The 17,417-nt window shown below is 36.2% G+C and overlaps 1 protein-coding gene across 11 annotated transcripts in view; it reads right to left on the reverse strand.

Moving 5' to 3' along the window:
* Mpdz (multiple PDZ domain crumbs cell polarity complex component) overlaps positions 1-17,417 on the reverse strand; it is a 149,613-nt gene that overhangs the window by 94,291 nt on the left and 37,905 nt on the right. For all 11 annotated transcript variants that reach the window (XM_048350012.1, XM_048349799.1, XM_048349964.1 and 8 more), the window contains exons 4-10: positions 9,956-10,162; positions 8,705-8,844; positions 7,806-8,019; positions 7,067-7,195; positions 3,922-4,125; positions 1,365-1,479; positions 960-1,048 (exon numbers count right to left, since the gene is read on the reverse strand). In XM_048350012.1, the coding sequence (XP_048205969.1) occupies positions 960-1,048; positions 1,365-1,479; positions 3,922-4,125; positions 7,067-7,195; positions 7,806-8,019; positions 8,705-8,844; positions 9,956-10,162 (1,098 nt within the window). The remainder of the gene's footprint in view (positions 1-959; positions 1,049-1,364; positions 1,480-3,921; positions 4,126-7,066; positions 7,196-7,805; positions 8,020-8,704; positions 8,845-9,955; positions 10,163-17,417) is intronic.

Genomic DNA, 17,417 nt, shown 5'->3' on the forward strand with positions numbered 1-17,417 from the left:
TGCAATCCTCAGATCTCAGCCACCTGAATAGCTAGGATTACAGGCATCAGCAACCAACACCTGGCTAAAATGGTCATTTTGAAAGGTACAATTTACTAGTGTTCAGTACATTTATAACGTTGTGTAATAGATCTTATCTTATAAAATGAATCACTATTCTACTGAGTAAATAAACTTCATATTAGAGAGATCAGTATTCTACCTACTGTTCCTCTGACTGGTTCAGATACCTCAGATAAAGGGAATCATGTACTATGTCATTTTTTATGATGGTTTATTTCATTTAGCATAATGTCCTCAGGATTTATTCATGTTGTAATACATGCAATTGTAATTTTCTTAACCTTATTTTAGCCAGGAAGTTCTTACTGAGAGATTTTTGAGTTTCTGATTCTAGGAGCAGTTTGGGAGATCTAGTATCTACCAGACCTGATCTGAAGGCTGGATTTGCTCATACACTGCCTGAATCTGCAGTATGCTTAAATCCTAGCACAGTGATGTAATTAAGGGGATCTCCATCTACTCCTCCTCTCTTTCTTGTATATTCTTAGAGCAGAAGCAGAGTTCTGGCCTTGCAGTTAATAGTAACAGCAGAGTTCTGCTGATTTGAAATTTTAAAAAAATTCGGAATCATGTCTCCTAAAGGTCATGATATCTGGTCTTTATTTTGAAGTTTATACAAATCCAACTGCAGTATTAATGTAACAAATTCATGGTAATCAAAAATCAAATATATCAGAAATTATACAAAAGAGAAGTCCTGACTTTCAATTAAGATCAGTAAAGCATGTAATCTAATGATCTATATTGCTTCAACAAGAAAGTAAAAATGGAATTGTATGACAGCCTCAAACCCCCAAAGCAAATATAAATTAGTAGAGTTCACTGAAGTTCTCCAACATCATCTAACTAAGATAATACCCTTCTCAACCACATGTACTATTAAATGTGAAACTCACGGCTATGATCTGGTCTCCAATGTGGATTCTTCCATCATGTTCAACAGCACTGCTTTTTGTAATGCTCTTTACAAAGATTCCTGAAGGTTCTAAGATTAGAAAGAGGATATTTATCACTATTTTCAAAGCACACTCAAAGAATATCCATTTCCAGTCTCCTAATCAATAGCCCTAATTGCAAATAAACATTAATCAACAATGCACAGAAACCAAACCCCTAAGAGGAAGAAGAGGTGACTGTTTTGTCCAACTGTCAGTTTATAATATTAAATTGTTTCTAAGGAAGTTTTCAACTACTTTGTCCAACAATTTGAAACATAATGCATTGATTCAGTATTTCATAGACACAGATATTAGAACTAATTGCAAGCTTTTAGTACATTTAGTACTTAGGTTTTAAATTACCTAATTTTTTGTCTCCAATATAGCCAGCAATGGTAATTCCTAATCCTTGGGCATTTTTAGTGAGTTCCACATCAAAGGTCTCACTTTCTTCACTTTTTTGAGTAGAGGCATCAACCTGAAATAAATAAATAATTGTATAACTGTCTGCCAGGAAAAGAATGATAATCATCAGTTCGACCATTCAACTACTAAGCAGTTTCTATTTAACAGGTATTGTCTCAATTCATTTTTATAACAGTATAATATTCCTTACTTTCCTCATAAATCAATGAGCTAGGTACAATTGTTGCAGCAGCTTTCTTTAGAGAATTCCTGGCACCATAACATTTTTAAACATCTAACATCTAGTAGAGATAGAATTTCAACCCAGATAATCTAGGTATAAGTTTCTGCTCCTAAATGATATAAAGTAAATAAAACATTTAGTAGGATGTAGGGAAATGGTGCCCATATGTTAGTTTCTATTATTATCTAAAATCTATAGTTAATTATAATACAAGTTACTCTATCCTAAGCTCCATCATAAATAGGACTTATTTTGACAACCAGTGAAAGGTACCAATGAAGTCTTTTTAAATTGCCCTTGTTTTTGTTCTGTACATTCAAACTTTACTATGAAGATAAGGAAAGTTTCCCTTTCTGATTAACATCCTTTCCAGAATACTAACAAGAAGCAGGGTTCTTAGAAGCAGTCTTCTCCAACATGTAGAATTGTTATTAATTGCATGTCTGACCAAAGGTTAAGATTCTGTAAATGAAGCATTAGTGAACTAGCACAATATGGCACCATAAGCCATTGGTACTTATGTGAGAAGATTCATCAGTCCTGGAAAATACATGACAAAAAGAAGACTGGTATCTAATGGCAACTCTTAGTATATATCACTAATAATATCACTACCTAAATAAGATAACTTTACAGTAAAGTTTGATTTTATTTTTTTCATTGAACATAATTATCTGTGCAAACTTAGCAAAAGTTTAAAGTTTAGATAATTACAAGAAAATGACAGGATGAAATCTGCTTCAATTGAAACAAATGTGTTTTCTATTTTTAATAAGACTTATGCGAGTGCTATTTTAGAGGGTGGCAATTTGACTATCGAATGGTTTTAAACAGGGCACAAGCTTCAGAAATGATGATATGCACAGAATAGATATTTTTCTAAGCTTTCAATTACATCAAGTGGTTTTCGGTATTGCATTCATTTATATATTGCTGAATAAAATGTTTTGTTTACCACAAAAGAATGCCATTTAAACACTTTCATAAACAAGCTCTCTTTTTTACTTCTTTTTGTCTGCAAAAAATAGCAACCAAATTCAGTCCTAAAAACAACACAATCATGGAAATTTCAAGTGTTCTAATAAGGTTTTAAAAGGCTTATGGTGGAGTATAGGATATTAGAAAAGAATCTGAAACCAGTGGTTATAAACAACTTAAAAGAAAAACTTTCATATATATGGAAAAGGAATGTAGGTCTTCTATCTCACATAAACCTTTTCTAGAAACTAAGAATAATTTTCTCTAAAATATTCATGATATTTCTGTATAAATTTGGTTGATATTTTATCCACTATAGTCTTGAAACTTTTAAACTTGAAGCAGTTACTGCCTTCCAATTTAGAATTTTCCATATCAAATTAAAAACAAAGACAAAAGGTTATGCTTATGAATAAAGGTTTTCTTACAACTCTAAAATATGTTTTGTTTTGTTTTTTTCTGTCAGTCATAGGGCTTGAATTCAGCGCCCGAGCACTGTCCCTGGCTTCTTTTTGCTTACGGCTAACACTCTACTTCTTGAGCCACAGCACCACTTGTGGCTTTTTCTGTTTATATGGTGCTGAGGAATCAAAACCAGTGCTTCATGCATGCTAGGTAAGCATTCTACTGCTAAGCCATATTCCCAGCCCCATGTTTTATTTTTTAAGTAATAAAATTGTTATTTAAAAACATTTAAGAATTGAGTATTCCTTATAAATCTAATAATAATGCCAAGACTTACCTTTAAATGACACCTAACAGTGAAAAGGTTTTAAGCCTTATTCACTCCCACCAACCCTTCTCCTGGCTCCCAATCTCCACATATCCAGAACAGTAAGAGAAAACTTATAGAAAGGGAAGGGTTAGAACTATGACCCCATTTACAGAGAGCATTTGGGTTAAATGAATTATTAAGTTAAACGTTTCAGACATTGAAGGAAAATAATTCTTTACCATTTCATTCATAGTTCTAAGTATTATCATCACAAATGCAATGCTTCGAGAAAAATGTAAAATGATCACCTAGAACTTTTAGCAAACTATCTTGGATGTTTTGCTAATAAATGATTAGTGCTGCAACAGTCTTACCATGAGAAATGTGTTCCGTTGGTTAACACTAACTACATATAGAGATAGAGACAGAGATAGGTAGGTAGGTAGGTAGGTAGGTAGATAGATAAATAGACAGACAGGTATAGATATGAGCATTGGTAAGTCTAGGTGGCCCATCCATCATAGTCATTTGAAAGCCTTTCCCTCTCACTTTCCTATGATTTTTTTTAAGTCACTTACCCGTATGTCTGGTGCAGAAGATGGGGAGGAAGAGATTCCCACAGAGGTGGATGCTGCCGTTTCCTCCATGGCACCTCTTGCAATCATCAACTTAACTCTATTCCCACACTGTCTCAGAACTTGTGCTACTTGCTCACTGCTCATTCCTGCCAGATCTGTGTCACCAATCTTGAGAATATGGTCTCCACTGCATAATCTCCCATGCTGAACGAAAAAGGAGACATTGAATAATAAGGCTGTTATTGTAAATGCTTTAGACAAATCCTAAATGTGGGAAGGGTGGCAGTGATGAGACTTTATGCCAATCCTGGGACATTAAACATTTGTAGTATTAACTGTCTTCTTAACCTTTATAGTATCATTTAATGCAATGTAATGCAAATAAAATTCACAAATATTCCTTAAATCAGTAGTTGATATAAACTTTTCATTTTGATAACTAAAGGGGAGAAAACATCTTTTTGTGTCACTTTGTTGAGAGTTCAAAGAAAAAAATACCATCTAGCAAACATGCAGTGTGGAGTCAATATGCAACTACAATAACTATTACTTAAAATATGCTAAGAACCATAAAAAGTCTAGCTCTGACAATCAGAAGTACCTCAAAAGAACACAGTTATACAAAAATGTACTCACTACTTAATGCATGTAACTGTAACCACTCTGTACATCACCTTGATAATAATAATAATGAAAAAGTACTCTACATCACTGGCCATAAAAGAAATGCAAATCAAAACAACACTGAGATTCCATCTCACCCCAGTAAGAATGTCATATATCAAGAAAACTAACAATAACAATTGTTGGAGGGGATGTGGCCAAAAGGGAACCCTACTTCATTGTTGGTGGGAATGTAAACTGGTTCAGCCACTCTGGCAAGCAGTATGGAGATTCCTCAGAAGGCTAAATATAGAACTCCCCTATGACCCAGCAGCCCCACTTTTGGGTATCTATCCAAAAGACCACAAACAAAATCACAGTAATGCTACCAGCACAACAATGTTCATCGCAGCACAATTTGTGTCATAGCTAGAATCTGGAACCAATCCAGATGCCCTTCAGTAGACGAATGGATCAGGAAAATGTGGTACATATACACAATGGAATTTTATGCCTCTATCAGAAAGAATGACATTGTCCCATTTGTAAGGAAATGGAAGGACTTGGAAAAAATTATACTAAGTGAAGTGAGCCAGACCCAAAGAAACATGGACTCTATGGTCTCCCTTATTGGGAATAATTAGTACAGGTTTAGGCAAGTCATAGCAGAGCATCACAAGAGCCCAATAGCTATACCCTTATGAACACATAAGATGATGCTAAGTGAAATGAACTCCATGTTATGGAGACAATTGTTATATCACAGTTGTAACTACTTTCAATGTCCCATCTGTATCTGTAGCTTCTATTATTGATGATGTTCTTGTATCACCTTCCGGTGGTTGTACCTACACTATCTCTGTAATCTTATCTGAGTATATTAGAAACTGTGTATACTGGTATTAGAAGTGGGAAATTGAAAGGGAATACTGAAATTGAGAGACACAGGGTAAAAAAAGACAAACAACTACAAAAGCAATACTTGAAAAACTGTTTGGTGTAAGTGAACTGAACACCTCAGGGGGGAAAGGGAAAGGGGGAGGAGAGAGGGGACTATGAGGGACAAGGTAATAAACAGTACAAGAAATGTATCCAATGCCTAATGTATGAAACTGTAACCTCTCTGTACATCAGTTTGATAATAAAAATTTGAAAAAAAAAAAGAACACAGTCATAGATGAAAGTGATAGATCAAAATGATATGAAATCTGCACAGATGATGAACATAAAAAGCAATCTTTAAGCCTCCAAGCAATGGAGTTCGTGACTGAATGGTTCAGTAACTGAAACAAAATAACGTCCAAATAAGACTTCTGTATTCAGCAAAGTTATTTTACTAAATCGATGGGGAAATAAAGATCTTCCATGATAAAAAAAATAAACTAAAGCAATTCATGACTCTTAAGCCAGTGTAGCAAAAGATACCACAAAGAGGACGAAAGACATATACAACTTAAACGAACATGGAAAAGAAAAACTATCACTCGGCAAAGACATAAACAAATGATAAGGCAAGAATAAAGCATAATTCATTAAGCCAGCAAATCTCTAATGAAGAATGGAAAAGCTCGTACAAACTCTTAGCAATACCCTTAAATATAAACAGTGTATACTTTCTAATTATGCTAGGTACTGGTGACTCCTAGCTACTCAGAAGGCTGATAGTATGAGGGTTTGCAGTTCAAAGCCAGAGTGGGCAGGGAAGTCTATGACACTCTTATCTCCAAGTTACAAGAAAAAGCCACAAGTGGAGCTGTGGCTTGGTGGTAGTGTACCAGCCTTGAGCCAAAGAAGCTCAGGGACAGCGTTCAGGCCCTGAGTTCAAGCCCCAGGACCAGCACAATGGACGGAGGTAGAGATCTTATTGTTTAGTAATAAGAGACTCATAAAGACAAAAGAATTATGTACTATTTTCAGAAATACTACATGAAAGTAGAAAGAGGAATATTAGGTAAGACGAATGGGGACCAGTCGGAGAGAGAAGAGGGTGAGTATAATCGAAGTGCATCAAGAACATACATAAAAGTGTCATAATGAATTCTACTACATTATAAAATTAATACATGCTAATAAAATGGAATTTTTCTTTTTTGGAAAATAATTACTATTCAGAAGGCTAAAATCATGAGGAGCATGATTTGAGGCTAGCCCAGGCCAAAGTTTCAAAACCCCTTTCTCAAATAATAGCTAACATGGAGTTGAGACCATAAGGATCATGGTTGCAAGCCAGACCAGGAAGAAACTTTTATAAGACTCCATTTCAACAGCAGAAGTTTGTATTGTAGTGCTTATCTATCATTTTAACTATAGCAGGAAGCTCCAAGTATGATGATTACAGTAGAGGCCTAGGCCTAGGTAACAAGCAAGATCCTATATCAAAATAGCCAGTGTTAAAAAAGGGATAGAGGTGTGGCTCAGTGGTAGAGCACTTACCTAGCAAACACAAGGCTCAGCACTGCCAATTAAAAAACAAAACACTTCAAAGAAAGAAGCCATGTTATTGGATAAATAACAGCAGTGAAGGCCAATTGAAGTGGCTTACCTGATCAGCTACTCCTCCAGGCAGGATGGTTTTGACTATCACACCCGTTGCTTTACCACCAATGATGCCAAATCCCAGACCAGATCCATCATTCACCAGTTCAATTGCTTCCACATGCTTCCAGTGAACCTAAACACAAACCTCTTGTATAAATTTGCAGAAATTTATAAAATCTAAAATTTTATGGAGATTATTTTATTGGTACAAAGTAACTGAGTTCAATGTCCCTTTCCTTCACTATAGTGACAGAAAGATCGATCCATCATTCTAGTGACTATATTTCACCAATTAAAGATTTGGTACTGCTTAAAAGACATTTCTAGAACTTTGAAAAAGAAAAGGAAGGAAAGAAGAAAGAAAGAAAAATGTTATGGGAAAAAACTGTCTCGTTAACAAATTAGATGACTTCTTAATGTCACTGAAAACTAACTGTAGCAAAATAATGATATAATTTATCAAGCAAAGTCATAATTGTATTTGTCTACAGAAAAAGCCAATTGTACTAAAAGACCACATTTTATTTACAGGAACTGTATCCTGAAACTACACAAAGAAAAGCAAACTCAGTTTCAGAAGCTAGAAATGTAATCAAAATTTAGCAATAAATATTCCAGAGTAAAGAAGAGATCAAGTAATAAAAAGACAAAAATTTCAACAAGCAGAAGCAACCTAGAAAGACTAGAAACCTGAAGAAACAGCGAACCCTGTTCTGTTGCTTCTGAAACTCTTCAGAACTTACCGGATTCGAGTGAGCAGAGATGGTGCTGGCTGCAGATGGAGAACGGGACACTCGGGGGCTGATGACCTGGGGCAAGGAGCCTCTGGCAATAACTAGCTGAACTGAATCCTTAGCCTTCTGTAGGATGCTGATAGCCTGCTGGTGTGTAATTGTCTGATCAAGAACCTGTCCATTGATAGCAAGAATCTGATCACTTTCCTTCAGTCTTCCATCTCTGTCGAGGATGGAAATGGGATATTGAGAGCTCTCAAGGAAATAACAGCGTCTATGGTAAACATGCTCAGGTAACTATTAATCCTGTTTTCTAAGTTCCACACTGGTCAAGTTTTTCCAGCAGTTCTCCTTTTAACGTATACGATTCAGCTCCAAGTGATCAATTTCTTTAAGAGAATTCCATTGCTACCTCTCACTAATCTCTCTCATCTAAAAAGCTTGTTTTTCAACTACTCATTTAACCCACCTATATTTCTTATCACCCTAACTCTTAAGAATGAAAGTACACATTGTCTTGTTTCCCTGATTACAGTGATGAAATATAACTCAAATGATCATGGTATTTCTATGATAGCTGTTTAAATCAAATCAAGAGCCCATATAATAATGAAAATAAGGTTATATACTCAAAGCATTTTCCTCCCTAAAATATAATTAAATTAAGTGTGTTTATAAGTTATTTCCACATCAAAGAACTTTCTTTTCTATCACAAAAATGGGCTGAATATGGGCAGATGAAATAAATTAAAATTTTTGAAAAATGTTAATAACTTTTTAAAATCAGTTAACAGATTACGTTCAGTTTTGTATTGTTTTCATTTGTTTAATGGTTTTCTAAATTCCCCTAAAATAATCAAAACTCTCTGAGTGGGGTCAAAACAGAGAAGATGCTATGACAGTCTCACCTGTGAGCCACACTGCCCTCTTGGATCTCTTGCACAAATATTCCCAGCTCTCCCCTGTTTTCACTCCTTAGCCCCACAACACTAAACCCAAGGCCTCCACATGGAGGCTTGAGGAGCTCAAAAACTTCCACATGTCGACCCTGTTCCAGAAACAAAGCAAGAAGTAAAATGAAAAGCCAAGACTAGTCAGGTGTAGTGATGCACTCTTTAATCCCAGGACTAAGGAGGCTGAGGCAGAGGATCACATGTTCTAAACCAGCCTGGGCTACACAGTGAGATCAAGGTCAGCCTGGGCTATAACCTAGTTTCAAAACAAACAGACCAAAACAGCTAATTTTTACAGTTAATCATCATCTTATTATTGGTATTACTTGATGTACAAAAAAAAACACAAGAATTTAGAAAAAACATTGTGTGTTTGTGTGTGTGTGTGCGCACACGTGCGCACGCTCATACAACTGATAGTGGGACTTGAACTCGAGGCCTCATACTCTTGCTTAGTAATTTTTTTTCCTCAAGACTAGTGCTCTACTACTGGAGCCACAGCTCCACTTCTGATTTTTTGTTTTTTGTTGTTTTGGGGTTTTTTTGCTGGGTACTTGGAGATAAGAGTCTCTCAGATTTGTCTGTTAGGGCTAGCTTTGAACCTTAATACTCAGATCTCAGCCTCCTGAATAATGAGGATCACAAGAGTAAGCCACTGGTTACCAGCCTGGAAAACATATGCTCAGATCACTATAGTACTCTTTACCTAGAATGAAGCATTCTGTTTTTACAAAAGAGTGTTTCTGGAAAGCAACATACAATAATCATTTAAAATGTGATCATAAGCTAGACACAAGAAATAAATAATATCCTCATGTCTCTAATTTTGTGGTTACAGGAGGCTAATGTGTGAGAACCCTGGTTCAAAGCTGGAAATCCTGGTCAAACAGGAAAGTCTCTTAACTCAGTTTAAACTCCAAAAAGCTGGAAGTATAGTTGTGGCTCAAGTGGGAGAGCATTAGCCTTGAACAAAAAATCACAGGACCAGCAGTCAGGCCCTGAGTTCAAACCTCAGGATAAGTGGTAACAAAAGAAAAAGAAAAATGTAAAGGAGAATCTCTAAGCTAGTCAAACTTTCACAAAAGCAACTTCATTTTCATTCTAATATTTCCAGATGCTGTAAAATGCACTGTGTTCTTCAGTTACCTAGGACTTGATTATCCTTTTAAGATCCATTTCTGTCATAACAGCAAGAAGTATTCTTACCTGAGCCATATTTTTGATCAGCTGATCAAGTTCATCACATGTAGGTTTCCCATTGATGTGTGTACCAGGCCCTGTAAATGCTTCCAGATTCCCATTATTTACAGATAATAAAAAGGATTCATTTGACAGAGTCGGAATCACAGCAGAATTAAGATGAGGAATGTGGGTATGTTCAACAGATGAAGTTGTTGGAGTTGTGATGTTTACCTAAGAAGAATATAGTAATTATTAACAAGAGCATACCTTCTTGTGAATTAACAAATTATCAAACTGGTCTGCACTAGTGTCTGAATGAGAGTAATTGTAGGGGTACTTTTCTCTTTAACTTGGAAATTAGACCCTAACCCCTTACAGTCAGAAGTGCTGTCACAGCTATTAGCACTCTGATGGACTGTGCTCTCACACTTTGCAGGCTGCCTAACTCCTGGTACAAAGGAATAAGTAACAACAAAATAACTTACAATTATTCATGGGTGACTGTTCTTAAGAGCTTCAAGTTAAAGCTAGACGATAAGGCAGCAGATACATGAAGCATCAGTCCTAGTTTGTTATTTCTGTAAGGCCTGGTCAGGAATGTGACTTTATCTAAAAGTATATATCAGAATGATTACATAACTGATATGCTTAGATTATACTGTCCTGACTCAGCTCCAGCTATACTGACCTCCTCGCTGAACCTCAAACTGTCGATCAGCCCACTCTACCAGCCAGATACATCCTCCTCCAAATATACACACACATTCTTATCTATTGCACTTGTCTACTCTAAAAAGCAAATCTTGACTCAAAAAGCAAAAAAAAAAAAAAACCTTCCACACAAAGCTACCACATAGAACCCACTATACCTTGCTCCATGAGCTAACCAGACCTTGCACTTACTGTATCAGGACCTGAAATATACCTGACCCTCATATGGCTTTCACCTCTGTCAGCAGAAGTAGACTAGAATGTACAATTTTCCCAAGGTCAAAATCTGAATATTTGACTTTCTCCTAGGTCCTTATGCTCCAGATGAGTGTCTTGAACAGAGCTGTACTTCAGAACACATTTGCAGAATAAACATGTATCCATTTTTGAGAACCTACTCTGATTGATCTCCTCTCAACCTTTTAGAGTGTAAGTATCTCCACCTTACTGATAATATTATATAACCACATGCCTAAAGAGTGGTTTGTAATCTGGAATCTTTCACCATGGTGCTCCTATTGTCTGTGTGCTATTTATTCACAGAGCACAAATCATTTGCAATATCATTTATGGATAATGAAAGGAGAGAAAGAGGATCTACTGGAGAGAGTGATCAAAATAATTCAAAATGCATCACTAATCCACACACAAGAGTTTGTAACCTATCCTTAAAAATAAAGCAGAAAACTCATTAAGTTGCCAAAGTAAACAATAATTCAACCATTTCATTGACTATCCACGAACACAGATGAAAAAGTGTTAAGGATGTTGAGAAAAGGTTTGTGGGAACCCTTTCAAACACTTGTTTTAAAATATGCAGCAGGCATGATCAATTATTATTTTTTCAAACGCAAGCATTGTATGCCAAGACTACTTTTTTTCCCCCTCAGCCATGGCAACTTCAGCAACGTCTGCCAGAAGATATACAGCTCAGGTTGAAGCAGATGGCATAATAAAATTTGTGACAGGCTGAGGATCCCACACACCAGGACCTAATTCCTATAGTATGTTTGCATAGCAAAAAAAATATTTGGACTTCTGCTAGGGTAAGCCAGAAGGAACAAAGCTTGTTCTACGAATAGTCTATCTATTGGTAAGAAAATAAGCCATAGAAGTAGGAGCTCTGATGAGGAGGAAGACCAGCTCAAACATATTCCAAGAGAAAAGGTAGTAGGAGCAGAGCAAGTACAAACTTACAATATGAATACCACATACAATTAGTTGATATCAATTATCTTCTTATTTATTAAAGATTTGTCAAAGGTCAGGGGCTCTACTTCCTTTCTGCTACTTATAGACCTTACGCAAATGTAAAAGTAATAGTTACAATATTTAAAGCAGGTCACTTATTCTACAACTACCTTTAATAACACCAGTGATAATCTTGCTTTTAAAATTGAAAACCAATATTCCTAGGAAAAAGCACAAAGATGTCTCTTGATTCTACTGAGGTTATTTAATAGATTCATGAACTAAATCTTTTCAGAAACAAGAATGACTCTTATTTGCCTTCATAGGTTGTTCACAGCAAATATGCTATAAATGTTTAATAAAAAGAACTTGACTCCCACTCTTAGTTTGCAGACTACAAACTAAATAAAACACAAATATCTGGCAAGTTTTATATACAGATAAACAATCTGTATGATTTATGGAAGTTGTTAGTCAATGCCTAAAAGTCACCAAGTAATTATCTGCTCTCTGTTTAGCTTCTGGCTGAGAATTTCGGTATAGAAAGAACTTCTGTGTGCTTAATAAATAAACATACATTAAGTTGATTTATAGATTGTAATTAGTGCAAGTACATAAAATAAACTTTAATTGAAGATTGAATGAATTACTCAGAAAAAAAATATTTTGCATATCACTGGTACAGTGGCCCCAGCACTCTACTAATGGCCAGAAGGTTCTGAGTCTGATGCAAGCTTGAGCTATATAATGAGTTCCAGGATAACTTGAACTAACTAGCAATATCTCAAAGTAGGTAAAAATATGCAGCAAATTACCCATGAGACAGCAGAGTTTAGCACCTTCTCGGTATTTACAAGTATAGAAAAAAATCTCTTATATTCCGTAGGAGCCAGGAATTGATTTAGTTAACCAAATCATTCCAAAGTAACAAATATGTAACCTTATTTAAACTTAAAATGTACATATAATCACTCACAAATATGCTCATATATATATGTTTATAAACCTACAATGCTGAATTTTTATTTGGTACCTCTTAACAATGACAAAAAAAATAGGCATTATCTGGGGATTTGCCATAACAGGTGCGCCTCTTAGAAATGAGGACTTTTTTTTTTTTTTAACTGCACCTTGTCTTTTTTTTCTTTCAAAGCAAGAAACGTGCCTATTTTCTTGTGAAATTAAAAATGCTGTGAAACACTTTCTGGAACTGATCCCAAATGTGAAATTCAAAGACAAACAGAATTTTGGGAGTATTCAATGAAATATACTATTTAAAACAGTAGTAACCACAGGAAAATTTTTAAGACAGAATAAGAGTCCATTTCAAGTTCAGAGCCTTAGGAGGTCTCCTTTTCCATAAATCTTTCAGTGAAAGACTTATTAGAGCACAGTGCTGATGCATTATTGAACAGGTAAACCCTTGCTCAGTAATTGATGGTGGCACTCTGATTTAATGATTGTTATTTTTAAAGCTAATTAAAGAAATGGAGTTGCACGTTCAAAGGGGATTATCTTGATGTGATGAGACTACTTCGGACATAAAGTAGCTCATAGTCCCTAACTAAATTAAATACAAAGTTAAACAGTAAGCTATGAAAAAAAAGTTTTCACATAAAAGTGTATTTGCCATTTTCTATGAAACTTTCCTTTTATTTATTCAAATATTTATTGAGCATTTAAGATCTAGGTGATGGGGACAGTGAAGTGACAAAATGTCTTCCTAATTTCTATGTTAAATGTTCTATAAAATTACTCCAAAGTCCTTAGTCCAATTCAAATATTCAAGTTACTTTCTTGTCAAAGATAGGAGTTCTTAAGTGGCAGAGCAGATAACAGTCTAGAATCCATAATCTGCCACACTCCTTAAAGCAGTCGTTATCATAAACTGATATATAAAAAAGGTAAGTGTACTCAATTTAGAAACGAATGCCTTAATCTAAGACTGTTTAAGGAGTCATCCTACATAATCAAAATGTGAAGTCTCTGCACCTGCCCCTATTTAAGTACAAGTGTAGAGCTTCAGAAGCCTATTTGTCTTAAAATTATCAGCTTGTACAACTCAAGATGGAAGGCAAAGAACACTTAGCACCTAAAGAAGGAAATGAATTACAAAGTATGTAAGACTCTTGACTTTTCCTTTTTAATATTTAGGAGGCTATGTGTAGATGATCACTAATCTACCCAGAGTAATGCTATTGCGATAGTGTATTAAATGACAAGATCCAGCACAATCTTGTCAATTTAAGTGAATGGCCACTTGGCAGGTTATTTTATGTTTTAGTTGTCACTCCAATTTGTATCTCTGAAGACTTCCCTTCTTCCAGAAACTATAAAAAAAGATATTTCATTAGAATCAATCTAATATAATTTGTGCTCAGACAGTATATTACTTGTGCATTATACTTTAATTTTTTAAGAAGGCCCAGATAACACTCATGCTTTTAGAAATACTCTTTTAAGCAGAAAGATTCAAACTTCATTTGGGTAATGATAGGGAAATAATCTAAAGTTATAACAGTCCTTGTTTTGTTTCAATTTTTTTCCATTATTATTGCTTTATTTTTTTCACTTTCATCATTAAAAAAGAAACAGGTTTTACAATTAAGCAAAATATACCCAGATTTTAACTATCCCCAAAGCTTCACTGAAATTTTAAATTCAAAAATGAGGTTTTTTTTTCAAAATTGTTTGATTTTTATGATGTTCAAAATGCAAAGCCTCATACATACTAAGCAAGTACTCTACTATCTGAGCTACACCTCTAGCTCTTGTTTGGTCTGTTTTGAAGGTAGCTTTACTTTTACTCTTGTTTGAGAAAGAAAGGAACTAGTGGTAGCTTAAAAGGAATAGCCATAAGTACTCTAATCAAGAGCAAAAATCTATTTTCTCCTTTCTAAACGTTAATAAAGTTTGTCACAAAGTAATCAATTTTATCAAATCTTAACATTTCAGTACATTTCTATTTTAGTATCTGTTTCAATGTGGTAAATACATATAAAGCATTTTTGGAAAAAACTATGATGGACACTTCACAGAAAAACACTAGAGTTGCGATCTGAACTAGCCATATTTTTCATGGGTATCACATTTGAAAAGTAACTGAAAATCAAAGTACAATTATGCATACCTGAGTATACAAAAGATGCTTTCAAAAAATAAAGTGTGTCACATCAAAGAAAATAGCTGACAGCAACTGATAAATTTGAGTTCCAAGAGACAAATGAGAGTTTTAGAACACCCTGAGTTAAATACCTCTTAGACTTTGCAGGTAAGATCTCAAGTGATACTACCCCAAATAATCTTTTTATCATATGTTGAAATGTAAATGTGATTTTTGGAATTTTTCAAATTTTCGAAAGGGCCAGTAAGATATAAAATTAGGCTTCTGTTAAAAAACATAATCAGCCAGGCACCTGGCTCATGACTATAATCCTAGCTACTAAAGAGGCAAGGTCTAAAGGACCACAGTGCAAAGCCAGATGGAGCAGAGAAGTTCAGGAGACTCATCTCCCCAAAAGAAAAAGTAAAAAGCAGAACAAGTGTGGCTATGTGGCAGAGTACCAGCCAAGCAAGTCAAGCAAGCCAAAGGCCTTCAAACACCAGTATTGAGAAGAAAGAAAAGGAAAAGCAAAATACACAAATAGACTTTGCTACAATATTATAGTATGAAAAATTCATTCACTTGGTTTCAGATTTTCTATTCCCACAAAAAAGAGAAGGATTTCTGTATACCAACAAAAAAGGAAATCCACAATTATATGAAAAAGTTATTCTTTGTGCTTTGCAGACTATACATCTGTATGAAGACAGATTTTTCTCAAAATATGTCAACTAAAACCACAAATCCAAAGATAAAATAGGCAAATCCAGTTTTTCTTCTATCAAGCCATATATTAGAGATGTACAAAAATCAATTCTAGCCTTTTGATTTTTTTTTTTTTTTTTTTTTTTTTTGGCCAGTCCTGGGCCTTGGACTCAGGGCCTGAGCACTGTCCCTGGCTTCTCTTTGCCCAATTCTAGCACTCTACCACTTGAGCCACAGCGCCACTCTTTGCCATTTTCTGTATATGTGGTGCTGGGGAATCGAACCCAGGGCTTCATGTATACGAGGCAAGCACTCTTGCCACTAGGCCATATTCCCAGCCCTATCCTTTTGATTTTTAACATAAACCAAGTATAGTTAAATCCATGTCAATTAGTAAATATTAAAATATTGCTCAATTTTAATTTCTAAGGGTAAATATTGGAGGATTAACTGAAGAGTTAAAGTAAATCCCATTTTCAGGCAGCCCCCATTTTGTTGTCTGCTTAAACTATGAGTAACCCAGGCCACCAATTATGCCAGCTAGCAGGACAAACTTATTAGGGCCCAGCCAGTCAGGAAACTCCCTGCTTAACTCTAACCGCCAGGGAATGCTTAACTCTAACTGCCCCGGAATGCCTCGAGCTCTGAGCCAATCAGATTTGTACCCGTATCCTAATCTTGCTTGAACACCTGATTGCTGTAACTTGGTTTTTTGCCTTTATAAGCTCTGTGAAATCTCAGCTCGGGATCTTCCTCCTAACCTCCGCTGTGTCGGTGGGTAGGACGAGGCCCAATCTGCAGCTCGCCTAAATAAAGCCTTGCTTTTGCATTTCGGAACGTCTGGCTCTCGGTGGTCTTCTTGGTGGTCGTTTTGCGACTTGGGCATAACAGTTGGGGACTCATGCGGGATAGCCCCAGAGACCCCCGAGACCCCAGACTCTGAAGGTAAGAAAACAGCTGCTGATTTTTCTTGTCCTGTCATTTGTCTGTCTGTTTTGCTTCCTTCTTGAGGACAGCCGTTCCGACTCGTATTTCTTGAAGGGGTTATCAAAGCAAATGCGCTTGCACGGCAATCCTGGAGGGATTGCGAGACGCCCCAGATGCTCCACCCTTGAAGGGGGACCCCTGGAACCTCGCCTTGATACTTATAGGGCGCAAATCAGTTTGGTTTTTGGCCAGAACTGACCGGGAAAGCCTCCTAACCTAGGCTCATCCCACCCACCTTGATCTTGGGTCTGCTCCTTCTGTCCCTTCACAGGAGTCAGCGGACCAACTTGGGAGATCTCCACCTCGTAGGTAACCTCGACCACTTTGTAAATCACAGGCCTGCTTTTATTTCCTTGTTACTATCATTATTCTCCTGTTTTTCATTTTATTGTGGACTGAAGGACTAACGAGACTGTGGAGAATGGGTAATGTACCATCTAGCCCCCTAGACTTGACCCTAGCCCACTGGAAGTAGGTTAAGGAGATAGCTCAGAACAAGAGTGTGGCCATTAAGAAGGAAAAGTGGGGGGCTGGGGATATAGCCTAGTGGCAAGAGTGCCTGCCTCAGATACACGAGGCCCTAGGTTCGATTCCCCAGCACCACATATACAGAAAACGGCCAGAAGCGGCGCTGTGGCTCAAGTGGCAGAGTGCTAGCCTTGAGCGGGAAGAAGCCAGGGACAGTGCTCAGGCCCTGAGTCCAAGGCCCACGACTGGCCAAAAAAAAAAAAAAAAAAAAAGAAGGAAAAGTGGATCACCTTGTGCAAGTCAGAATGGCCCACCTTGGAG

Source organism: Perognathus longimembris, chromosome 1, assembly GCF_023159225.1.
Source record: "Perognathus longimembris pacificus isolate PPM17 chromosome 1, ASM2315922v1, whole genome shotgun sequence".
Classification (NCBI taxonomy): Eukaryota; Metazoa; Chordata; class Mammalia; order Rodentia; family Heteromyidae; genus Perognathus; species Perognathus longimembris.